This window comes from Nomascus leucogenys, chromosome 19, assembly GCF_006542625.1.
Source record: "Nomascus leucogenys isolate Asia chromosome 19, Asia_NLE_v1, whole genome shotgun sequence".
Lineage (NCBI taxonomy): Eukaryota > Metazoa > Chordata > Mammalia > Primates > Hylobatidae > Nomascus > Nomascus leucogenys.
In genome coordinates, this window is record NC_044399.1 from 66,088,857 (window position 1) to 66,115,321 (window position 26,465).

A 26,465-nucleotide genomic window follows, 5' to 3' on the forward strand; every position below is an offset into this window, starting at 1 on the left:
CATAATGACTTGAGTCTGACTGCCCCCTCTTTTCCTTCCACCTTTGCCTCTCAACCATGGTTATCCAAGTGGGAAAAAAAGTTAATTGTGAAAAATGAGGAAAGAAAAGAATGGCTAAGCCTCGTGCCCTCCCCACCTTCCTTCCAGAGTAAATTTATGAGTTTAATTTAGTTGACATACAGTTATGTGGTTGCCACTTAATTACTTACCAATTTTGATTTTATAGATTAAAAAGTATATTTTGGGGCTAACATCTTATTTTATTCTCTTATCTTAAACATTTAACATAAAAACCTTAAAGGGCTCGTGTGTCCCACAGAACCTAAAGGGCAAAATGGTCCTGGGTTACTGGAGCAGGAAGATCCCTGGGATTGGATTTTGAAGATGTAAATTCAAGTCTCTGCTCTAATATTTAAGTTTATGGCTCTGGCCTAGTCTGTCCTCCTCCCTGGGCCTTGGTTTTCTCATACATGAAGTGAGGAGTTTGGATCAGCTGACTTTTCATGTTCTGGCTGGTTCTAAGATTCCCATCTCTGGGATTTCATTGGTAGCTCATGGAACTGAACAGATAGTCCTAAGAAATGTTTGCTTGCTTAATGAGCAAATCAGTGACAGCTGGAGCCCACCCTAAACCTTCCCAACATTGTCCTTGCATCTCTTGGGAATGCCGAGGTGGTCTCTGGGTCTACCAGCCCCTGAGGGATCAGCAGGTATGGCAGACAGTCCTCCTACCTTGTTGAGGGTGTTGAGAGCTGCCTGCGCTGCCGTGAGTGCCGGCTCAGCCTTTGCCAGGTCCTCCTCACAGTCCTTCTGCTTCTGTTTCACCTCTAGCATGATGAGGGCCACCTTCTGCTCCTCCTCATCTGCCATGGCTTTCTCTCTGCTCACTTTGTCAGTCTGCACACCCACCACCTGAATCAGTTTGTCTGCATCTTCATTTTTCTGCTTCAGCTCTACTTCCTGGGCAGCCAGCTTTGCTTTCAGATCATCCACCTGCATTGGAGAAGCATGGGACTTATCAGGAGTTGTGACTGGAGGGACTGTGGGCACTGGACTAGTCACTGGCCTGTTGGGCATGACCTGAGGACCCAACTCTGCAGAGCAGAATAGATGACAGCTCCTGATACAAAGGTACAAAGCTGTGCTCTCAGATGGGACCAGGCTCCCCGACCTGGGTTTCTTTCCAGGAACTCTGGATGTCCTCTCTCCACCACAGTAAATGTGGTAGCTGGAACTACAGGCATGTGCCACCAAGCCTAACTAATGTTTGTATTTTTAGTAGAGATGTGGTTTCACCATGTTGGTCAGGCTGGTCTCGAACTCCTGATCTCAGGTGATCTGTCAGCCTCAGCCTCCCAAAGTGTTGAAATTACAGGCGTGACCCACCGCACCCGGCTCTGACCTTTCTCCTTGATGCCAAAACAGCTTAGGCTGCTTCTCACTGACACTGGTTGCTATTGCTTATAAAACTTCATGTACTTAACATAATACTTTTCATATAGTAGGCCCTTAATAAAGATCAGTCATAATTTAATTAAAAGTGGCCAGTGTGGAGTGTGCCAAAGATTTAACAAGATACAAAAAGGGAATGTCTACTGTGAATCCTGAAAGACTGAATGTCCAAGTGGACAATGACAGAACATATATAAAAACTGACCTCTGATCCACAGTCTGAAGCAACCCGCTCAGGAACCAACCCCTTTTCTACAATAACCAGCCCAGGAAGCCAGCTTGCTAAGTCAGACTTATAGGAAGTCGGACTTCTACCTCTAGTAATATTCCAGGAAGACAAACAAAAACCCCTATAGCAATTGGCTCCCAATGGCCAGGACTTGATTAACAATAAACAAATTCCTTAATTTTTGTCCCTGCTTCCAACTGTGGACCAACCAGAGAAAGCCAAACATGCTCCCCTAACCAATCACATAGAACATCGGACTTCCAGTGAGCTCGCCTACCGCAGGGCACACTGGAAGCCTTCCCTCATTTTACTATAAATTTTTTTCACTTTTCTGCCTGCCTTTGAGTGGCTAAGCACAAGTGATGGTGGTTGACTTTCTTGCTAGAGCAAGCTCTTGAATACACAGCCTTTGATTGTTCTCATGTGATTGGTCTTCATTTATTTACACAATCCTTACTAGAAATAGATGGCCAGATTAAAATGGAACAGTAAGAACCCCAATGGCCCAGGCCAGCTGAGTTTCCCATCCAGCCCAGCCTCTGAAGTCATATGTCACCTGGAGGTAGTAATAAAGTGATGGGAATATCAGCACCTGAGAAAACTTCTGTCCTGCTCATGAGCTGGGAGAGAAGGATGGTTTTCTATGTACTTTCAGATCAGCAGAGTGATGTGATCCCTGGACCAGCAGCATCAGCATCACCTAGAAACTTGTTAGAAACGCAGACTCTCAAGTCTTAATCCAGATGTACTGAATCAGAAATTCTGGGAGTGGCAATCTGTTTTAGTGGTGACTCTGACGCCCGTCTAAGTTTGAGAGTCACGGGCCTAGTGTAATGGCCTTTTCAGATGCAAAGGAAAGACACAGACCTATCTATTTCTAGAAAGTAAAGAAGCTATTTGTATTTGCAATACGGCCCATAATCTTTACATTCCAGAACGGCCTCTTGCCTCTCATTTTTCTGCAGTCTATTTCACGCAACAACCAAAGGTTACTTCAGAGCTCCTGGAACATGTCAAACAGATTCAAATGCTTTATGATGCAAAATGCACAAGGGGAAAAATAAAACTGAGGCTTAGACGCTGCTGATAATTCCCTTTTCATGGCAGATCAAAAGAAAAGGGAAGGGAAAAAAGAGAATGCTCTTTAATTTTGTGTATTCATTGAAACGAGAGACTTTGTGTTAACCTCAAACGGAGGCCTGCTCCCTAGAACTTGTCTTATGTTCACAAGTTGGAAGGTTAATCCGTTTCCATCTCCCGTTGTTCAGCTGCAGAGAGTTATTTCTACAGGGACAAAGATGCAATTGTAAATCAAAATGATTGAGCGGCATAATCACTCCAGTCAGCAAACACACCAGTAACTTTTTGTTCCTTTTTAAATCTTGGGAGATTTGAGAAAATTGAAGTGGCTTTTTTTTGGTTGTTTTGTTTTGTTGATTGCAGATATGGCTTACGACCTCAGGCCCAAGGTAAATAACCACCAGCACTGTGAATAGGAGCTTCACGGCTCTTAAACCATGACATGGAGTGACAGGAGGGTCCCATCAGTCAGAATTAGGGCTCCCCCAACCACGTTTCAGAAGAGGCATAACTCAGGTTCATTTTATCGTTCTTCTGCAATAGAATGGGAAGTTGAAATGGTTACTTTACATCTTTCTCTTCTCCCTTATTTAAAACATCCCAGCTACACTTTGGAGGTCTCCTTATTTAGACACACCCACACTTGGATGGGAAGGTTGAGAGGGAGCATGTCATAAACACAGAAGAGACACTTTTCCTTAGCCCTGCTGGTCCCCTGAATCGGGACCATGGTAGTAAATGGTGCTGACTGAGTGAGGTGACAATACAGTGGTGGTGGGTGATGGGGACCGTGGTGGTAAATGGTGCTGACTGCGTGGGGTGACAATGCAGTGGTGGTGGGTGACCCTCCTTTCTTCAAGAACCAGGCACATGATGCTAAAGAGAGAAGTCATGATGTTTCTGCAGCGCTCCAGTCAACTTGGGCATAAAACTGAGAAGGAACTAGAATAACTGAAAAGGGTGTTTTCCCCACATTGCCTGTGGGGGAGAACTTTCTTTCTTCAGGCAGCTCTAGGATTTGGGGAAAGATGGGATAGCATCACTGGTGCCAGAGAAGGAGAAGAAGCCCAGGGCAATCAGCAGCAATAAATACTCCACTGAGGGCTGGAGACTGTTATCATTTGGATATTTGACCCTCCAAACCTCATGTTGAAATTTGATCCCCTATGTTGGAGGTGGGGACAAGTGGAAGATATTTGTGACATGGGGGCGGGTCCATCATGAAGAGATGAATGCCCTTCCAGTGGGGGTGGGTGATGAGTTCTCACTTTATTAGTTCCTTTGAGAGCTGGTTATTTTTAAAAAGCCTGGCATCTCCCTCCCCTCTCTCTCTTGCCTCCTTTCTTGCCATGTGATGTCTGCACACATCAGCTCCACTTTACCTTCCACCATGGAAAGAAGCAGCTTGAGGCCTTCATCAGATGCAGACGCTGGTGCCGTGCTTTGTGCGCAGTCTGCAGAACCATGAGCCAAATAAACCTCTTTTCTTTATAAATTGCCCAGACTTAGATATTCCTTTACAGCAACATAAACTGGACTAAAACAGAAGCTTAGAGATATTTTCCTGCCTACTCTGTGTCCATATAGTCATCCAACTCTTTCTGATATGAATTTGAATTTCAAGGAAGCTTTCCTTTTAGATACAAATGTGTCGTACCTATGCCTGTAATGTTTGCCTGCCTAATAAATGTTCACCTTTATTCTGGTAACTTAGTTTAAGTTTCCTTTGGAGAACTCTCCCTTCCAAATCCTTATAGTTTCAGTGGGGCTTATTCCAGCTGTCATTTGATCCTGCCTGGGCCAATGAGAGTATCCAAGTCACAGAAATTCTTCAGCTATGGGAAAACCAAGATGTACAGAATATCATGCAAGTTTCTAGCTCCAGCCCTGTTCAAATTAAGCCCTATCTCTGACTTTTCAGTTACACCAGCCAACTCATTTGTTTTATTTTGTTGTTTGGCCTAAACCAACTTCAGTTGGATTTTCTTTGGTTGCCATCAAAAAGGTCTTGATAACGACATCATGTAATCTCAAGATTTTCTCTTTCCTCTGTTTTTCCCTCCCGTCCCTTCCCATCTTCCCTTCCTTTCATTTTTAGTTTTTTCTCACTAAATGAATTTGAGTTAGAATTTTTCAGTTCCAACCAAAAGAATCCTAATACGTCATCATGAATTATGAAACTGTCAACTTCAGGTAAGTTTGATGACCTGAGACTATTTGAAAACCCCAAGGTAAACTGAATTTAAGTTTCCAGATAGACAGATGTGTGGATTAAGTCCTATATGCAGGCAATTGGCAATGGCCTTCAGGTCTTTTATAAACATTTCTTCAATCCAACAACCCTCTCTTTCTCATGACTACACCTGAGTTAGGTATAGGTGCTGGGAGGACAGTGGCGTCTGAGCAGTGCCAGTGAGGGACAAGTGAAACCCAACTCAGGAAAGGGGGACCTGGCAATGCCAAGAGAAAGGATGCAATGACACCAGCTGTGAGACTTCAGCTGACATTGATGCAAAAACAGAAGATGCCACCTAAAGATCAGGTAGGACCAGCACTTGCCACCAGAGCCAGTGAGAACTGGAGGAGTCCACCAAGATGCTTTGTCAGCTGCCTTTGGAAACCCAAGTCCACCACAGAGAGGAGAAGGAGGAAAAGTCCCTTCAGAGGGAAACAGGCCTGTGGGAGAGTTTTAACTCTGAACTGACTAACCTCCAAAGTCTAAGTTTTTAACTTGACGTGACTACGTCACAATGCAATGCAAGATTAATATTAAGAGCTTTCTACTCTTAAATGAATAAGATGGATCCAGAGCCATGTTGAATTCAGCTATAGAAAAATAAAGTTACATTTATGATCAGCTCTAAGAAGGAAATTATAAGTCTAAAGTTTATGAACTTTGACCAGGTGTGGTGGCTCATGCCTATAATCCCAGTACTTTGGAAGGCCCAGGCGGGAAGATCTCCTGAGGCCAAGAGTTTGAGACCAGCCTGGACAGCATGGCGAGACCCCATCTCTACTAAAAATACAAAAATTAGCTGGGCGTGGTGGCACGTGCCTGTAGTTCCAGCTACTTCAGAGGCTGAGGCATAAGAATCGTTTGAACCTGGGAGGCGGAGGTTGCAGTGAGCCAGATCAGGCCACTGCACTCCAGTCTGGGTGACAGAGTGAGACTCAGTCTCAAAAATAAATAAGTAAATAAATAAATAAATAAATAAGCAAATAAGCCAACGTAAATAAATAAGTTTGTGAACTTTACAACTGTTAATTTTTGTCATTATTACAATTATCATTACTACTTCTAACACAATTATCATTGCTAAATAGATTTGTCTTTTATCTGAGCTAAGGCTGTAACATTCATTTAGCCTCCTCCCACCAGATTACTAGCATCAAAACCTCTCATAATCAAGCAGTAGGATACCAATACAAAATAACTCAAGTCCTTAGCCTTATACCACTATTTTGATGGCATACTTTGGTCTTTTTATACCAAAAGAACAACCGCAGATTAAGAGTTTATTACAGAGTTAGGAACCATAGATACCATTTTTACTAGAAGGATCATTATTATAACCATTGCTAAGTGTTTATGGAATGAATACCATGTGCACAATATTGCCAAGAATTACCTCCACCCCCACTGTGAGCTTGCAGGTGATATTGGGACTGTTCAGTGTTAATTTGCCTCTCCACCCTTCGTCTATTCACCTATCCATTTATTCACCCATTTGTAGAGTGCTTGCCATGTGTCAGTTCCTGATGCTAAAAGAAAAATGAATCCTGGTCTCTGCCCTTGAAGGATTAATAGCAGTACAGCTTGATATATTCAGGAGAGGAGACATAATTCAAGGATGGAACCAGAGAAAAGGGAATGCATAACTGCTCAGAGTTTAGAAAGGGCTTCTGGAGCAGTGGGGAACAAATTGTTCAGGTCTTGGAAGTGATGACAAGGTGGTGGTACATGTAAAGATACAGAGATGTGAACCAGTTGTAGAGTTTTGGGGGCACTGCAAGAGTACTGTGGACTCTAGGGTACAGTGTGGTAGAACCGAGGAATACAAGGATGCAGAAATACGCAAGGGTAGTGCTGGTCTCGGGTGCTACCAGCATACAGTCTGGGAAACGAAACAGAATGTTATTCATTCAGTAATTTATTCATTCAACAACTATTTAATGAGTGCCCACTCTGTTTGGGCACTATTTTTTTTGAAACGGAGTTTTACTCTTGTTGCCCAGGCTGGAGTGCAATGGTGCGATCTCAGCTCACTGCAACCTCTGCCTCCCAGGTTTGAGTGATTCTCCCGCTTCAGCCTCCAGAGTAGCTGGGATTATAGGCACATGCCACCATGCCTGGCTAATTTTTGTATTTTTGTGGAGACAAGGTTTCACCATGTTGGCCAGGCTGGTTTTGAACTCCTGACCTCAGATGATCCACCCTCCTCGGACTCCCAAAGTGCTGGGATTACAGGTGTGAGCCACCGTGCCCAGCCTCTGATTTATGTTCTAAATTGACCACTCTGGCTGCTCAGCTGAGAATAGACTACAGAGGGGCAAGAGTAGAAGCAAATAAACTAGTTAGAAGGGTCTTGTGGCTATGAAGGTAAAAAATATCCATGACTCAGCAGTAGTGCTTTGAAGGGGGTGAGATGTGGTGGGATTCTGGGCATATTTTGAAGTCAGAGTCAACAGTGATCTTCTCATGGTTTGGATGTGGGTGTGAGAGTAAGTGGAGAGTAAGAAGAATCAAAGATAAACCAAGAACACCTGAGGTCAGGAGTTCGAGACCAGCCTGACCAATATGATGAAACCCCGTCTCTACTAAAAATACAAAAATTAGCCAGGTGTGGTAGCACATGCCTGTAATCCCAGCTACTTGGGAGGCTGAGGAGAATCTCTTGAACCTGGGAGGCGGAGGTTGCGGTGAGCCGAGATTGTGCCATTGCACTCCAGCCTGGGTGAGAGTGAAGCTCCATCTCAAAAAAAAAAAACAATAAGAAGAACCAAGGATGATCCGAAGGACTTTGGCCTGTGTGGGTAATATAGTTTGAATATACATCCCTGAGAAATTTCATGTCAAATTGTCAAATGTTGGAGATGGGGCCTGGCGGGAGGTGACTGGAACATAGAGGTATATGTCTCATGAATGGTTTAGCACCATCCCCTTGGTACTGCCCTTGTGAGAGTGAGTGAGTTCTTGTGAGGTGTGGTCATTTAAAAGTGTGTGGCACCTCCTCTCCAACTCTTGGTCTTACTCTCATTCTCACCATGTGAGATGCTTGGTCCCCCTTCGCCTTCCTCTATCAGTAAAAGCTCCCTGAGGCTTTCCCAGAAGCCATGCAGATGCCAGTGCAATGCTTCCTGTAGTGCCAGCAGAACTGTGAGCCAATTAAACCTCTTTTCTTTATAAATTACCCAGCCTCGGGTATTTTATAGCAATGCAAGAATGGCCTCACATAGTGGGTGATGCAAGAGGTAGTGGGTGATGCTGCATTGAGAGTTTAGTTTGTTGAAATCATCCAGGTAAGAAGTGTCTAAATCAAGAAGTTGAAAGTAGAAACTCGGTCAGGCATGGTGGCTCACGCCTGTAATCCCAACACTTTGGGAGGCCGAGACGGGTGGATCACTTGAGGTTAAGAGATTGAGACCATCTTGGCCAACATGGTGAAACCCCATCTTTACTAAACATACAAAAATTAGCTGGGCATGGTGGCGGGTGCCTTTAGTCCCAGCTACTCAGGAGGCTGAGGCAGGAGAATCACTTGAACCCAGGAGGTGGAGGTTGCAGTGAGCCAAGACTGCACCACTGTACTCCAGCCTGGGCGACACAGTGAGACTCTGTCTCAAAAAAAAAAAAAAAAAAAAAAAAAAAGAAAAGAAAGTAGGGACTCAACAAGAGGACAGAACTGAGAGATATTTAGAAAACATACAGAACTGGCCGGGCATGTTAGCTCACGCCTGTAATCCCAGCACTTTGGGAGGCCGAGGCAGGCAGATTAGGAGGTCAGGAGATCAAGACCATCCTGGCTAACACGGTGAAACCCCGTCTCTACTAAACATACAAAAAAAAATTAGCCGGGCATGGTGGCAGGCACCTGTAGTCCAAGCTACTTGGGAGGCTGAGGCAGGAGAATGGCGTGAACCCAGGAGGTGGAGCTTGCAGTGAGCCGAGATCGTGCCACTGCACTCCAGCCTGGGTGACAGAGCGAGACTCCGCCTCAAAAAGAAAAAAAAAAAAAAGAAAACATACAGAACTTAGTAATTTTTAAATGTGGGAACTGAGGAAAGGGAAGAGTCTAAAATTACCCCCCAGCTTCTGGCCTAGGGAACTGGATAGCAGAAGCATCATTCATTGAAGTAGAGAATATAACATAAGAAGGTCATTGTTGGTGGTCTCAGATACTAAATCTGTTGCCAGTGAGGCAGGCAGTTAGCAGGGAATCGGCTTGCTTACTTGCAGGTGACTCAAAGCAATGCAAACGAGGCCAAACAGGTTAGCACAAGGACCCACCCCCTAGTAGGAACCAACTGTTACAACAGGCTTAACAATAAAGACAGATTGCACACATCCTGCTTTAGGCACAGATAAGAATGTAACAAAGAAGAAACCAGCTGAAACTGGTTAAATCCAAGATGGCCAAAAACCTGACCAGCTGTCAATCCTTGGCTTCATTATGTCTCTATTACCATAAAATTTCCGTGGGGAAACCTCCCACTCCCATCATGCACCTGACACCATACTAGTTCCAGATTAACCATATTTAGTCAAGAAAAGTCCTGATTCTGGGAATTGCCTGCCTATTTCCTAGAAAACCTCTTCCCTCATTATAGAATATTTTGTGCTTTCATTATGCTTTTCCATATAGTATGCGAGCTCTGACCACATTGGGCGTGGATTGTTCTTTTTAGCATGCCTGCATTCCTCTCTTGAGTGTGTGCATAAAGCTTCCGTACTATCACTTTGGTCTTGCTTTCAAATTCTTCTGTGTGGCAAAGACAAGAACCTGTGCTGGCTCCTGGCAAGACCAGGACTTGGGAGGATTCTCCACTATGTGCAGCTAGAGCTGGAGTCACCTAATGGTATAGCCAGGCATCTCCTTGTTAAGTAGAGATCACCTAAAACAGTAACACAGAAACTGTGCTTTCTACAGTCTCTGCTCAAAGACCCAGGCTCTGTACAAAATAGAAAACTGGGTTCTGCTCCATGAGAGGATCAAAGTATTTTTGCTATCCGTTACTTCCTGGCAACCATTCTTCACACAGATGGGCCAGCAATTCCCAGAGGATAAATAGATAGGAGGGAGAACAGGGCTGGTGGAGAATGTTGTGAGGGCATGGTAGGCGGTGAGGAGAGGAAGCACAATGGGGAGGTGGAAGATGTTTTTAAAAATCTGGTAGTACTGCATTCTGAGATTGTATTCTATGCTGTTTGCTACAGATTCAGAGGTTGGAACAAACAAAAAGTGATCAGGAGAAAAGATGTTACCTTTCTATAGCAAAGGTAAACTCCTAGGACCTAGACTGGGATCTGTGTAGCTTACCCTGCCCTGAACTGGAATCCTAAGAAGGGATTTTCATCACCATACAAAGGGAAAGACAGGGGTATCACAGATAATTTGCACATGCCATTTGTTAGCAAACATTGAGTTTGAACTGATCTCATGTTGCCCGAAGGTAAATAAAGAGAGAAAAAAAGGTCTATATAAAACTACAGAGCAAAGAATGAAATAGCATGGAAAAAGAAGAAGGAGGAGGAGGAGGAGGAGGAGGATAAGAAGAAGAAGAACAAAAAGGAGGAGGAGGAGGAGGAGAAGGAGGAGGAGAAGGAGAAGGAGAAGACAGTACTGAAAATGATCCATTACCAGACCTAGAAAAAACATGGAGGAACCTGTTTAGCATTATCAGCAGGACAGTTTCTGTGAAACTAGCAGAAAAACAGGCCGAAATAGTAATAGGATACACTGAAAAAAGAAAAGGATAAAATGCGAAAGGGTTGTTAGGAAATTAAAACTTCAATGGCATAATTAAAGTCTTCATTGCAAGCCTAAGAAGAAGAAGCAATATTACACACTATTAAATTAGTATTGGTGAGGGTAAACTTGAAAAGCTCTCCTACAATGTAGAGAAAAAAGCCAATGGGATGAAAGCAACACATGAGAACATAATAGATACGGGACACAGGGACCCCATCCAACTGACTATTGCTCCCAGAGCAGAGACCAGATCTGATGAGTGAAACCATATCACAGAAGGACCACTTCCTGAGCAGAAGAAAGTCTATGTGTATAGATTACGAGGGCTCACTGCATCCCACTAAATGAACTTAAATCTTTTAGGTACATTTAATACTTCTGAATCAAGAAACTGAAGAGGGGCAAAAGGTCAAGTCAAAAGGAGAAAGTTCAGTAGAACAATTCCAAAGGCAAAATGAAAGGCTCGGATAACTACAGGAACACATGATGTCCAAGAATTAGGTGGATGACAATTTTAGTTTAATTGTGCGAATTCATGAAATTTCACCACCTTAATGAGAGGCTGGCTCTGCTGCTGGAGAAGAGAAAATAGAAAGGGGTCATCAAGGAGGCAGTATTTGATGGGCGTGAGCAGAGGCGAAGCAGCTGCAAGAGTTGGCCCCAACTCCCAAGGGAAGATGAGCAAATTGACTGAAATAAACCTGTTCCATTTGGAGGAGTAAACAGAAAAACATAACAAGGACAGGATGACAGGGGCTTTCTTTCTTTTTTTCTTTCTTTTTTTTTTTTTTTTTGAGATGGAATCTCACTCTATCGCCCAGGCTGGAGGGCAGTGGCGCAATCTCGGCTCACTGCAATCTATTTCCTGGGTTCAAGTGATTTTCCTGCCTCAGCCTCCTGAGTGGCTGGGACTACAGGCACCCGCCACGATGCCCAGCTAATTTTTGTATTTTTAGTAGAGATAGGGTTTCACCATGTTGGCCAGGATGGTCTTGATCTCCTGACCTCGTGATCCTCCTGCCTTGGCCTCCCACAGTGCTGGGATTACAGGCGTGAGCCACCACGCCCGGCCGACAGGGGCCTTCTTTCCATGGCCAACTACTCAGATAGAGATAGATGACTACTTAGAGATGCATGAAATGAGATAGGGCTTTTTGAAAAATTGAGGTTCCAATGGCTCTTTGACAAATAACAGAGTAAGACAAAACAAACGAAAACAGTATAACCCTGCAGCCATTCCCCATTTCCTTTCACCATTCATTTCTTTTGGTTTTGAGGATGGAAGGGAAGTGAATTGGAGAGGAAAACGAAGACATTGCAAAGAGGAAGAGGGAAGAGGTGCTTCAGGGGATTCCAGCATCAATGAGAATGGATGGATCAGACCTGAGCCGGGGATACGCACTTCTGCTGGGGAACTCAGCCTGAACTTTTGGTACTGTTTCTGATGGTGAGGATACTGTTACTATGGATAAGGACAAACTTGAAAAGCTCTCCTACAATGTAGAGAAAAAAGCCAAAGGGATGAAAGCAATACATGAGAACATAATAGATACTGATGACATGGGAGTCTCTGGAAAACCATAAATATTTTTCACATCTTAATTGTGATCACTCCAGTTCACTGGAAAGGGCTGCTTCGGCTCCCTCCAAATCCCTTGCAGGTGGAAGGAGTGGGACATTGCTCACCTGGGCAGAGGTGCTATGCAGCTTCAGCAGCCCGTTCTCCAACCGCTCTGTCTTGCACTTGAGCTCTTTTCTGTGCCTGTGCAACAAGCTCCGGTAGAGTCTGATGAACTCCAGAAAGGACTTGGGAGTTGTGTAGTTGTAGCGCTGTTCATTGCTCAGATAAGACTGGGATGTTTGGTTGACACTTGTGTGGACAAAGGCCATGAATTTGCTGATCGACTGCTTTACTGTGGGCTAAAACCAAAGAGCAAGAAATGAAAAGATTATCTTGTGTTGAAGATTGGAGGCAACTGCTCACCCCTCACCCCACCCATTCCTCCACCATGTGGAAACTTATGCTCCGAGCTTAATCTTTAACCCTGACATCCTGGACAGGGAATTCGTTGTACCCTCATCTGGGAAGGACTTTTAGGAGTGTCTCCTTTTCTCTCTCACCTCAATGCCCTCTGTGTTCTGCAAGAAGCGGAGGCTGACAGACTCCAATGCTTGCTGAGGCCACTCGTGGAACCAGTGGATGGCTGTGCAGTTCACAATGGCTGGGAACTTCCTGCTGCGGACTCTTAGCTTGTTCCCCACAGGGGAGAAACAGAGAGTCACCTGAGAAGTCAGACGGGTGGAGAGAACCAGGAAGGCATCAGAGAAATACTCACAGAGAGGCAGATATGGCCTTGGGTTCTCTAGCTCCCAGAAGATTGGGAAGCACATCCAACAGTGACAATATCTGTAAATGCTAGCCAGCCTCACCAGCCAAGAGATCAAAAATGCTGGGAATGCGTGATCCACAAGGGATGCTGCTGCCCTTAAAGCAGATGAGAAGGGTGTCCTGGCAATGGTGCTCAGGCTGAGAAGGGTGCCACACACTCACCACCCACTCTAGACAATCAATAAGGACAGTTGTGCCCAAAATATCAGTGGAAGCTCCCATGAATCATCTCGGGTCTCTGCCTGCCTCCCGTCAGTAAATGCTCTTTACCTTCAGCTGTTGCCGGATCCGATCTATAAAGAACTTCCAACAGTTCTGTCTGTTGTCAATCAGACCCTGGCTCTTGACTTCATTCCTCACATTGCTTATGATGTTTTCAACTTCATCATCAGAGTAGAGATCTGGGATCTCCCCTGGGAAAAAATGGGGCACAGATAGGCAGCCTTGGCATCTCACTAAATGATGCAATCAGACATGGGAGGTTATCCTACCTTGGGACACAGGTCAGTGGTTTTTAGGCCACGTACCAACTCTCTTGCTGGTGAAGCTGGACAGACACCATGTCTATTCCAAACCCAGGGCAGAAGAATGAGTATGTTAATGATTGGAACAGAGTATAGGGTACCCTTTTGTCCTGGGGTAGACAGTTGGTAACACAAGAGCCTTCAACTGTCTTTTTTCTTTTGCTCAAAGCGTTTGTTTCCTATCTACTGTATTTTTTGCCCTTTTTGTATTGTGCCCTCCAGGAGTTTAATATTTAGCAGGAAACGTGGCTAATAGGATCAAAAATAGTTATAAGATCCCCGGCAAAAAGGGCCATAACAAACATATAGATAGGTCAATATATTTAACAAGAGCAAGCTATCACTGTTTATGAGAGAAAAAGGGGAGAAAGCAGAATGGCTTCATGGAATTTAGTACATGATAAGCAGGACGCCTTACATCAACGGGGAAAAGATTCAACGGGAAAAACATTCAATATATAGTACTGCATTAGGAAAACTGGGATCTGAAAAAAATTATGATTAGATGTTGATTTTTTTTTTTTTTTGAGATAGAGTTTTGCTCTTGTTGCCCAGGCTGGAGTGCAGTGGTGTGATCTCGGCTCACTGCAACCTCCGCCTCGCAGGTTCAAGTGATTCTCCTGCCTCAGCCTCCTGAGTAGCTGGGATTACAGACATGCGCCACCATGCCTGGCTAATTTTTTTGTATTTTTAGTAGAGACGGGATTTTACCGTGTTAGTTAGGCTTGGTCTCAAACTCTTGACCTCAGGTGATCCACCTGCCTCAGCCTCTCAAAGTGCTGGGATTATAGGCATGAGCCACTGCGCCCGGCCAGATCTTGATCTTATACAGTACACTAGAGTAAATACCAACTGAATCAATGATTTAACTATAAAAAAGGCAGGAAAATAAGAGAGAAAATGGGGGAAATAATCTCTGAGTGGGGAAGGATTTTCTAACTCTATCTGAATCAACCTACATTAAAAGAAAAATGAATTTCATGAATGCATAAAATTGACAAACTTGACTGCATAAAAATAAAAATATTTCATGATGAAAATATCACAGGCAAAGTATAGCAAAGATAGCAAAGCACAAAGAACAAACTAAGAAGATATGTTAACTCAGATTATAGTAAAATGGCTAATCTTAATATGTAAAGAAATTCTCTACAAATAAAGAAAAAAATCAATAATTCAATAGATAGATGGGGTGAAGGACATGAAAAGAAAGTTCACGGTGAAGGAAATAAAAATTTCTGTTGAATATATTAATAGATGCTTCACCTCACTCATAAGAACAGAAATGTATATCAAAACTATGCTTAGTTACTTTTCGTTTGTACAAATGAGGTTAATGAACAAGGACAGTCAATCTTACTCTTAATGAAAATGTATATTAAAACTACACCTTATTATTATTATTTTTTTACCAGATTGGCAAAAATCTGAAAGTTAAATGAAAACACTGTATTAATGAGACAACATGTGAAAGTAAAATTATATGCTCAATCTCCCTGATGAATAACAATTTTAAAAATCCCAACTAAATCTGTATAAATTAGTATATGATGACCAAGTGTAAACCCTGTCCTGGAAATGCAAGGATAAATACTAGAAAAAAAACTATGAAAATAATTTACTACATTAATTGATTAACAAAGTAAAACAATATGACATTGAAATGGAAGCATAAGGTTTCTAAAGACTGTTAGCAAACTAGGAATAAATGAGATTTCTCTTTAATAATAGATATCACCCCCAAACCCACAGCAAACATACCTAATAGTAAAATACTAAAATATTCTCTTTCAAATCAAGAATATGACAAACATGACTGCTACTGTGTTTTCTAGTTATCATTATGTAAGAGGCCCCAAACCATGCAAAAATTTAAGAAAAAAATAAAATAAAATGTATAAGGATAGTTAAGGATGTAATAAAACTATTATTGTTCAAAACCTAATTTTCTACATAGAAAATCTAAGAGAATATTCATGTAAACAACCAGAACTCATAAGAGCATTTGACAACAAGCTTGTTGGATAGAAAATTAATACTGGAAATTAAATCACATTTTGTACTCCAGCAAAAACAAATTGTTAATAGAAAAGTTATCAATTAAAACACCAAAAACCCCCTCATAAAGCAGGTAAGTAATAAATATATAAAGGGATGTGCCAGATCTTCATGTGAAAACTACAGCACACTATTGAAGGGAATAAATGAAACCATAAATACAGGAAGAGAAATACTGAGTTCATGGACGGATGATGTGGTATCACTGCTTTCCCAAAAATGCAGTTTCAATAAGAAATCAAATGGGTTTCTTTCTTAATTCTGACAAATATTTCCTAAAATTTATATGGAAAAGCAAAGAATGAAAAATGGTATTGTTGAGAAAGAACCAGAAAGAGTGATTTGTTCCACCGCAAATCAAGTCTCCTTATGAAGCTATCTTAGTTAAAACAATGTGAAATTGACACTGGGGTGAATAAATAGAACAATGAGTAAAACACCTAGAAATGGATCCAGATATAAATAGGAAATTGATATTACAAATCAGGAGGCAGGGACTTTGGGAGGCCAAGGCAGGTGGATCACGAGGTCAGGAGTTTGAGACCTGCTTGGCCAATATGGTGAAACCCCATCTCTACTAAAAATACAAAAATTAGCTGGGCATGGTGGTGTGCGCCTGTAGTCTCAGCTATTCAGAAAGCTGAGGCAGAAGTATCGCTTGAACCTGGGAGGTGGAGGTTGCAGTGAGCCGAGATTGCGCCACTGCACTCCAGCCTGGGCTTCAGGGCAAGACTCTGTCTCAAAAAAAAAAAAAAAAAAAAAAAAAAAAAAAAAAAAAAAAAAAAAAATCAGGAGGCAGACAAGGGCTGGACTAATTAATAAGTTATGTTAAGATAATTCAATATTGATATAAAAATATAATTAGATCACTATATAAAAATGATTTTCAGGCCAATAAAGACATACATATGAAAAGTAAAACAATGATAATTAAAAAATAAAACACAGGCAATTATTTTTACGGCATTGGGATAAAACAACATTTGTGAAACAGAGTACAAAAAGCACAGAAAAAAAGACTATGACAATATTAAAACTAAATCGGCACAACAAAAGTCAGATATAGACTTCCAAAAGATATTTACCGTCCATATAATGAACAAACAATCGAATAGGTAAAGAATGTCCGAAATTCATAAGAAAAAGACAAAAAGTACAAGATCCAGAGTGCAAACTGTATAAATAGGCAACACACGGAAGAGAAGCAGTAAGGCCAGGCACGGTGGCTCACGCCTGTAATCCCAGCACTTTGGGAGGCCAAGGCGGGTAGATCACCTGAGGTCGGGGGTTCGAGACCAGCCTGACCAACATGGAGAAAACTCGTCTCTACTAAAAATACAAAAAATTAGCCGGGCGTGGTGGCACTTGCCTGTAATCCCAGCTACTCCGGAGGCTGAAGCAGGAGAATCACTTGAACCCGGGAGGCGGAGGTTGCAGTGAGCCAAGATCACACCATTGCACTCCAGCCTGGGCAACAAGAGCGAAACTCCGTCTCAAAAAACAAAACAAAACAACAATAACAAAAAACAAAAAAAAGAAGAGAAGCAGTAAGAGCCAATAAATGCTTGAAAAGATGCTCCGTGTCACCAGTGAAAAGGGAAAAGAAAATAATAGGATTTAATTTCATTCTCACTGGCAAAAATTAATATGTCAGCTAAGCCAAATATTGGTGAGGTTAGACAGAAACAGGTGTTCATCCACTGCTGGCCAGAGACAAACTGTATGACTACGATGGAGAGCAATTTGGCACTTTTTGGTAAAGCTGAAATGTACGCATCAAACTAGTAATCTAGGTATTGGGCATCTGTTGGAAAGAAACCCTTGCAGATGCACAATAACATTTTCCATTTCGCATCACTATTCATAATTACACAAGTGTTTGTTTTATTGCTTTTAGTAATGTCCAAATTGTTTTGCAAGGAAAAACAGAAAAACACAAAGAGGAAATGTGAAAACCGTAAATTTTATTCTTCTGAGAATTTTGTCTGGGGAAGGTTCTAGGATTATTGTTTGGCTGTCACTTCAAGTCAAAGAAAGTTAATTAAAAAATGTTCAGGATGGAGATAATGGGCTATGTTTGAAATCAGAGAAGAGGGAGAGTTAGAAATTGAAAGGAAAGATGGAATAGGGTAAAATTCTGAATTAGGAACTGGGGGTGGGCTCCTACCTCAGATGAAAAGTTGGCCTTGGAAAGGAGGAATGGTAATATTGGAGGAAAAGAGAAAACTGCAAATAATAATAATAATAATAATAATAATAATAATAATAATAATGGAGACAGTCTGTGATGTATAAAGTAGCTGTGAGGCCCAAACTAAATGGCATCAGTTTTCTCAATGAAAAAGATGAGACTGAGGGAGGTAAGAATGAAGAAGAATGAAGAAGCAAGATATACTCTAATTCTTCCTGTTGAAATGGTTAAGAAAAAAAGGGGGTGGGTTACAAGACAAAAGTGTTCCTCTTAACTGTATCTCCACTTGAATACGTATACACAAATCTTACCTTTTTTTTTTTCCTAAAGAATATATAGAAGCTTAAAATGGGGCCTAAAACTCCACGACTTTGGAGCCGGCTGATTGCATTTTCACTAGGAGGGCTTTAGAAATTCATTTGCACTTGAAAAAAAGTTGTGTTCTAAATGAAAAATTATCAATACTTAATTGAAGAATAAAATTTCAATTGGTGAAAATGTGACAGCTCTGTGTCTCAGACGTTATTTTAGGAAAAGGTGACCTGGCTGGATTAGAGCCAATTGAAATACAATGGTGTGAGGCTGGCAACACGCCCGACATCTCTAAAGCTGTATTCTCTCAGACTGATGTAGAAATTAGGCTTTAGGGTAGCCTTGGGGTAGGAGGGAAGTTGGATCCTTCTCTCATTATTTAGTAGAATAATAAAAGATGAGGCTATGCTGTAGATTAAACACTATTGCAGAAGGTGATGAGGTGTTAAAGAGATTGCATTTAAGAAAGGAAAAAATTGTGGCATTGGAGGAGAAAAGGTGTAAGAGTTGGTAGGCAAACTCTCTGACATAAAGCTAACTTGAACAGGGCAGGGAAGGAAGGGAATGAGGGTGGTATCAGTGCAACGCTAGCAGCCAGCACAGTAAGGAAACCTGGGACACTGATCTCACCTGAAAGAAGCCAACAGGTTGCTCACAATGCCTGCTAGTACATTCTCTGGACCAGGGACCAGTGGCTCTTCATGAAAATGACAGCATGATGGCATGGGGTGCAATGCCACGAAATATGAAGCAGACAATGATTCCAAAGCCAGGAACTTCCTGGAGGTTGTCAGGAACTATCCTAAAATATATTACTTACAATATATAGTAGATAGACTATATACTACTGTATCTATATATACTAGATAGACTATGGAGAAAGGTACTTGTGACCATGGTCCTTGGACCTTATAAACTAAAGAGTATTTAATCAGAGCCAGGGAATGGAGTGTGGAGACAGAGACAGGCTTTTGAGATACTGGAAGTTTGGAGGCAGAAATTTTGTTCAGGAACATTTGTATATTGACTGTTTTCTCAATTGGGATGAAGAAGTGGTTTTGTAGATGCTGCATTTGGTTTAAGAGCCAAGAAAGCATATTCTTTCTTTAATATAAACATGTACATATTTATATAAATGCATAATTTATGCATTATATTGTCTTATATTCTTGGATGTGTGTATATATATATATATATATTTTTTTTTTGAGACAGAGTCTCATTCAGTCACCAGACCGGAGTGCAGTGGCACGATCTCAGCTCACTGCAACCTCTATCTCCCTGGTTCAAGTGATCCTCCTGCCTCAGCCTCCCAAGTAGCTGGGATCACAGGCCTTTTGCAGTCTCAGTCCTGCGCTTGGATCAGAAGAGCATTGGAGATATTGGCCCTGAGCAGGACAGAGCGTATCTGCAACAGTGTCCAGGAACAATATACCTTTGAGGGAAGATGCTTATGGCCAGATTATTGGGATTGCTCCAAATATGAAAGACTTCGTTCTAGGTAGAGACAAGGTAGGAAATATAAAAAGCAACGATGGGTAAGACAGATAAACCAGGTCATACCCACTCTGGGGTGATGGACAGCTGAGGTTGGAGTGATGAAATTGAAAGGAGGAAGAGTCAGCCAAATGTTGGGTCAACAGCAGGGATGTGACCACCAGGTTCCACTATCAGTTACCTATGGTCTCCATATCTCTGGTTGGGGGCTTGAGAGTTTGCAAAGTAATTACGGTAGAGCTGCCACTGCCCTGGATAAGACAGCTGGGGAGACAAACCTAACTTACATCAAGAGAGTAGGTCAGAGGATGGGATCCAGCATACTGATCTCTTCTCCCTGCCTCTTCATCTCCTGTTTTATAAGCTTTTTCTTTTTTCTTTTTTTTTTAATTGAGATGGAGTCTCGCTCTGTCGCCCAGGCTGGAGTACAGTGGTGTGATCTCAGCTCACTGCAACCTCCGCCTTCCGGGTTCAAGCGATTCTCCTGCTTCAGCCTCCCAAGTAGCTGGGACTACAGGTGCGCACCACCACACACAGCTAATTTTTGTATTTTTAGTAGAGATGGGGTTTCACCATTCTGGCCAGGCTAGTCTCAAACTACTGACCTCAGGTGAGCCACCCACCTCGGCCTCCCAAAGTTCTGGGATTACGGGTGTGAATTTTCACTTTGTGGGGGATTGTTGGTATATGTACTGAATTCCTAAATAAAGGACAATTAAATAGCAATAGCAAGCATTGAGCTTTCCACTGAAGTCCTATCTTGCACAGAGAGCATCACAGGCCACTTTACACCCCCGTCAAGTTTTTTGGGGACCAAGGAAAACTATGTGGAACTTCCACTTTGCTCTCATGAGGTTGTAAATCGCTAGTTAATTACATTGGTAACCTCATCTTGCCCTACTGTGTAAGTTTGTTTTTTTTGAGATGGAGTCTCGCTCTGTTGCCCAGGCTGGAGTGCAGTGGTGCAATCTCGGCTCACTGCAAGCTCCGCCTCCCGGGTTCACACCATTCTCCTGCCTCAGCCTCTCCAAGTAGCTGGGACTACAGGCGCCCGCCACCACGCCCGGCTAATTTTTTTTTTTGTATTTTTAGTAGAGACGGGGTTTCACCGTGGTCTCGATCTCCTAAGCTCGTGATCCACCCGCCTCGGCCTCCCAAAGTGCTGGGATTACAAGCGTGAGCCACTGCGCCCGGCCTACTGTGTAAGTTTTATGCGTACACGCTCATGCTCTCTTTTTGTGTATCTTCCTGCCAATGCCTGAGCTTCCTCAAATACTACACACATTCTAGTTTCTCTTTGATTTGGATACAGAGAGGGAACAGCACCTTCTCTCCACACTCAGCACATCACCAAGCTCTTAACACTCTCTTCTTCCCATCATCAGATCTAGTCTCACTAAGAGAGCCCCACGATTACTGTCTGCTTTGCAATGAAATAAGAATGAAAGAGCCAGGAGAGCAGGCCCAGCATCAATGCTGAGAAGGACCTCAATGAACCAGTCCTTGGCTGTATCAGTTTTCTTCCTCATTACTATGACCTTACTCTTCCCACCCTGGACGAAATCTTCACCTTTGTGTAACTCTGATTCCAGGGGGAATTTATCAGTGACACCAAGTGTAAGGAATCTCTTACCAGATGCCAAAAGATCATTGATGAGCACAAGGAACCTCTCATCAGCCACTTGGGCATCAGTCATGAGAAACACTGTGTTGAGATTCTTCACTCCGGCTTTCAGACACAGGCTGGCCAGGTCCATCTATAGGAAGGGTCAATATCAGAAATCTCTGAAAAGAAGGCCTCCTTGAAAGAGAACTCCAACCCATTCTTTAGAAATGGAACCGTTTTCTTCTATGCTTGAATGGGAATTAAAGTAAGGTGACAGTGGGAAGCTGGGGGAGGGCTATCTTGCACTGACAGGCAGGAAACTATGCCTCATTCCCAGGCTTCAGTGCCAATAAAGGTGGGCAAGAGAAATTACATAGCAATGGCCTCTAATTCATACAACCATGCTAGCTCCTGTACCTCTCTTAAACTGATTTAGAAATTAGGCTTTAGGGTAAAGCTTCTGGAGCTCCTGCTTTGTGCAAAAAGGTTACAGCTTTCCAAAGCCCAAAGGTGGTCCCCCATTTATCTGTCTTACTTATATGTAAGACTCATACAAGTGTCTTACTTATATGTAAGACTTACTTACACATAAGTAAGTATGTCTTACTTATATGTAAGACTTACTTACACATAAGTAAGTATGTCTTACTTATATGTAAGACTTACTTACACATAAGTAAGTATGTCTTACTTATGTGTAAGACTTACTTACACATAAGTATGACTTACTTACACATAAGTAAGTATGACTTACTTATATGTAAGACTTACTTACACATAAGTATGTCTTACTTATATGTAAGACTTACTTACACATAAGTATGTCTTACTTATATGTAAGACTTACTTACACATAAGTATGTCTTACTTATATGTAAGACTTACTTACACATAAGTAAGTATGTCTTACTTATATGTAAGACTCATACAGTGAATGACCTGCTCCTGAAGGCAAGCCATAGCTCTTGCTCTTGACTGAGAGTGAGGTACTTGGGGCTACCAGCATGGGGGATGAATATATCTTATGCTAGCACAGTCTTGTGTTTTTATTTTTTATTTTTTGAGATAGATTCTCGCTCTGTCACCCAGGCTGGAGTGCAGTGGTGCCATCTTGGCTCACTGCAAGCTCCGCCTCTCGGATTTAGGGGATTCTCCTGCCTCAGCCTCCCAAGTAGCTGCATCTACAGGTGCGTGCCACCATGCCCGGCTAATTTTTTGTATTTTTGTTGTAGAGATGGGGTTTCACCATGTTAGCCAGGATGGTTTCGATCTCCTGACCTCGTGATCTGCCCCCCTCAGCCTCCCAAAGTGCTGGGATTACAGGCATAAGCCACTGCGCCCAGCCTCTTGTGTTCTTATGACTAGCTCCAGCAAGACACTTTTGTTGAAAAAAATATACTGGGGCAACACACACACACAAGCATACACACACACACACACACACACACACAAATGCAATCACCTGTAGGAAATTATATCCATTGAAAATTGCAGATGGATGACATTTTGGGCTAGAATGCCAAGTTCTGAACTTATCCAGCTTGATCAATCTCAGCTCCTTTGGTGTATCACCCTCCCCAAGCTTAGCCATCAGTTCTTGAGGTTGCCTTTCTCTCTCTCTCACACTACTCACAGCTGTTTCTAACAACTCCACTCATTTCTTTACCACAGAGCTACCTTAGTGTCCAAATAGCTCCCCTTTAAAGACGCTGATTTTTGTTTTAGATCAATGGTTCTCACCACATCCTCTAAGCGATCTAAGAGTGTTTCTCAGTTCTCATTGGAATCATCTTGGGGATGCTTTGAAAAATCGTGATGCCCAGGCCATTCCCCAAACTAGTTAAACCAGAATATTGGGGAGTGGGACACAGGCATCAGTATTCTTTCTAGATCCCCAGCGATTCCCATATAGAGTAAAAGTTGAGACCCACAGTCTCAGCGCATTCTGTAAATGTGTAATTCCTATCGCACTATCATGTCTTTGTTGGAAGCACTAAAGAAAGACCTAATATGAACTTGATGTAAGACCTTAGATTCAGCCAGTCGTCAAGAGGCTGAGCTGTGGTTTTAGAGTAGAAGTGAGCAACTCCCTCTTCTGTCCCTGGCCGAGAGATTATGAGGGCAAGTGGGTAGGACTGGCTCAGTGCTGGCTGGAGTTCTTCCGGGAAGAGCAAGAGCCGCCTCCTGATAGAAGTTACACCGTGACTTCCTACCAAGACTGTTGTGGCCATGGATAAAAGGAAGGGGACTGGACACAATGACCTTTGAAAGTTGTATATAGTGTCTTTCTTTACTTTCCAGAGCACTCATCGTGCCTCCAAGCGCTGGCTGTCTGAAACCATGATATGTCACTGAAGTTCCCAGAGGCTAGTGGTTACTGACCTGTCTTTTGAAATCTGAATTTCTTAGGAAACTCAAGCAAATCTTCAGAATTCCATCTGTCTACTCCTATTGCCGGTGGGCTGTGTGCTGAATTTGATATAGATGTGCTTCTGATTTGAGCAAGAGTGGTGGCCCCACAGACGTAACTAGGACACCTGAAGTCTCCCAAAGGCAGACTTTGGAAAGGCTACTGTCCTCAGGCTGAGTCTAATGAGAAAAATCATTCACATCACCAGCCCAGAATCTAAGACAGAAATGGACAGACATTGAAGGGGAGGCTCCAGACAGGGGAACTGGAGAATGAGTGAAGGATGACGGAGCTGTGGCTGGTTGGAGGGAAGCTGAGCCTCCTCCCTGCAGCCTCCTGACCTTTTACCTTGAAGTCCTGGATCTGGTAGCCTTTGCGCAGTGTGATCTGGAAGACATCCATGGAGCTGATGAAAGCTGCCAGCCTTGTCAGGCTCTGCTTGCCGCTCCCACCTACACCAACCAGCAGAGCATTTCCCCGCGGGGACTCCAAGATGCGATTGATATGGCAGCTAAAGAGAAGGAAGCAGGAACATGTTGCTTTGATCACACTTTCTGCAGTCAGAAGCATGTATAAAGGCTTGAGTGGGTGCAGGGGCCTTCCTTGGAGGCATGTCACAGGCTGAGCTGTGGGAAACGTTAATGAGATTGTCCCCAAACCTGGCCTCACCTTCTTGCCTGAGTCGACTGAAGTTGCCATTGCTTTGCCTTAAGCCACAGCCTCTAGTGAACCAGGGACAGCTTGGGGGAGCCCATGGAAGGGAGCAGGATTGCAGGGGATGAGTGATGCGATAGGGAAGGGACTCAGGATTGCTCTTGCTCTTCTCTGCACCATACCTGACCCTGCCACACCTCCCACTTCAATTCTTTTGGGCAAGAAGAGGGGATGGAAAGAGCGAAACAGCCGAAAACATACAATTTAAAAAATTCAGGTAAGGCTGGAGGACAAGGTAGGAGCGGAAGTTGGTTCCTCTTAGGAAAGAAGAGAAGCCAGGCCAAAGTCAGCAGGAGAGAAACAGGGAGCCCGGACAGAACTCGTCAGTCTCCCTCCTTCAATCCTTCCTGGGCATCGATGACCCTGTAATGAAGGTTTGTGGGTTCTTATTATCAATAGGTAAGACAGCCGCATCCCTGGCTTCTGGATTCCTCCCTTCGCAGCCTTACTGCTCACCGCTCTCAGTGCCCATATTCCTCTCTCCTTGCCCCCTTCCTTGCAATGGAAGACTATTCCAGGCCTCATCCTCTTCAGAAGAAACCACTCTTCCTGCCCTCCAGCCCTTCCTCAAAGGCCACCCTCCAACAGCCTCTCCTCCAGGATCCTCTCCAATCGTGTGTCTAACCCCTCTCAGCAGTATGCATATACCTTATGCAAGGTGCTACACCCTTTATAAAAATAACCCTGATTTCCTCTTCTTTTCTCATCTTTAAAACAATGGCTCTGCAGTGTACAAAATGCGTACAATACAGAAAAAAATCCACAGTTCTACTATTTAGCAATAAACACTATTGACGTGAATTATAGGTCCTTCTAGACTTTTCTCTAGTGTCTGTCTGCATTTTTATAAATATATGTTCGTACATACGTTGTACCTGAAAAGTTAATATATTTCTGTTATGTGTATTTTAAAAATTGAGTTCATCTTGTATACTGAACATAGTCTTTTGAAAACTTTTTTTTTCGTTTAGCAATATACTGTGATTGTTTCCCTAAGCCATTAAAAATTCAGCTAAACCAGACTTTTGATGGTGGAATGGTATTGTGTAGAATATCAACACTGTATTGGTAATAAGGATAGAATAAATTGCCTGTCTGTAATAGCCTGCTCTTGGATATGTACGTTGCGTCCAACATTTTCCAGTTATAAATAATGCTGTATATATTTTTTAAGTTTATATCTCTAATTATATCCTCAGGATAAGTTCTAGAAGTAAAACTGTTGAGCCAAACAGTAAGACAGTCTTTAGAGACTGCCGTGCAGAATGACGGCACCAGTATGTACTTTTCCTGGGTAGAATTGATCAAAAGGTGAATCTGCAACATTGGAGGATTTGAATATACTGGATTTGTTAGTTGAATTAGGATGTGTTAAGTCAGTGAATTCAGGGCTACGTAACACAGTGATCAAGCTGCTTTAGAGAAATGTTTTTGGAAGAAGAGACAACAGGTATTGGTGATTTGGGGACCAAAAGAGTGTGAGAATAGGAACTTGGGCTGGGAGCAGTGGCTCATGTCTGTAATCCCAGCACTTTGGGAGGCTGAGGCGGGAGGATCACCTGAGGTCAGGAGTTTGAGACTAGCCTGGGAAACATGGTGAAACCCCATCTGGAGAGGGTTCAAGATTTCAGTCTGGATGCCTGAAACATTTGTAGCAATAAAAAGTTCTTTGGGGCCCAGGTGCGGTGGCTCATGCCTGTAATCCCAGCGCTTTGGGAAGCCAAGGTGGGGGGATCACCTGAGGTCAGGAGTTCGAGACCAGCCTGGCCAACATGGTGAAACCCTGTGTCTACAAAAATACAAAAATTAGCAGGCGTGGTGGCACGTGCTTGTAATCCCACCTGCTAGGGAAGCTGAGGCAGGAGTATCTCTTGATCATGGGAGGCGGAGGTTACAGGTTACAGGGAGCCAAGATCGCTCCACTGCACTCCAGCCTGGGTGACAGAAAGAGACACTATCTCAAAAAAAAAAAAAAAAAAAAAAAGAACTCGGGTAAAGTTTGGCCAAATAGAGTAGAGGATACGTTTGAGATT

At 42.9% G+C, this 26,465-nt stretch overlaps 1 protein-coding gene across 1 annotated transcript in view; it reads right to left on the reverse strand.

Annotated features, from left to right (window-relative positions):
• Positions 1-26,465, reverse strand: part of DNAH9 (dynein axonemal heavy chain 9) — a 377,489-nt gene that overhangs the window by 138,077 nt on the left and 212,947 nt on the right. Inside the window, exons 44-49 of the mRNA XM_030799425.1 lie at positions 24,067-24,229; positions 21,336-21,459; positions 13,391-13,533; positions 12,853-13,014; positions 12,418-12,651; positions 733-993 (exon numbers count right to left, since the gene is read on the reverse strand). Coding sequence (XP_030655285.1) covers positions 733-993; positions 12,418-12,651; positions 12,853-13,014; positions 13,391-13,533; positions 21,336-21,459; positions 24,067-24,229 — 1,087 coding nt within the window. The remainder of the gene's footprint in view (positions 1-732; positions 994-12,417; positions 12,652-12,852; positions 13,015-13,390; positions 13,534-21,335; positions 21,460-24,066; positions 24,230-26,465) is intronic.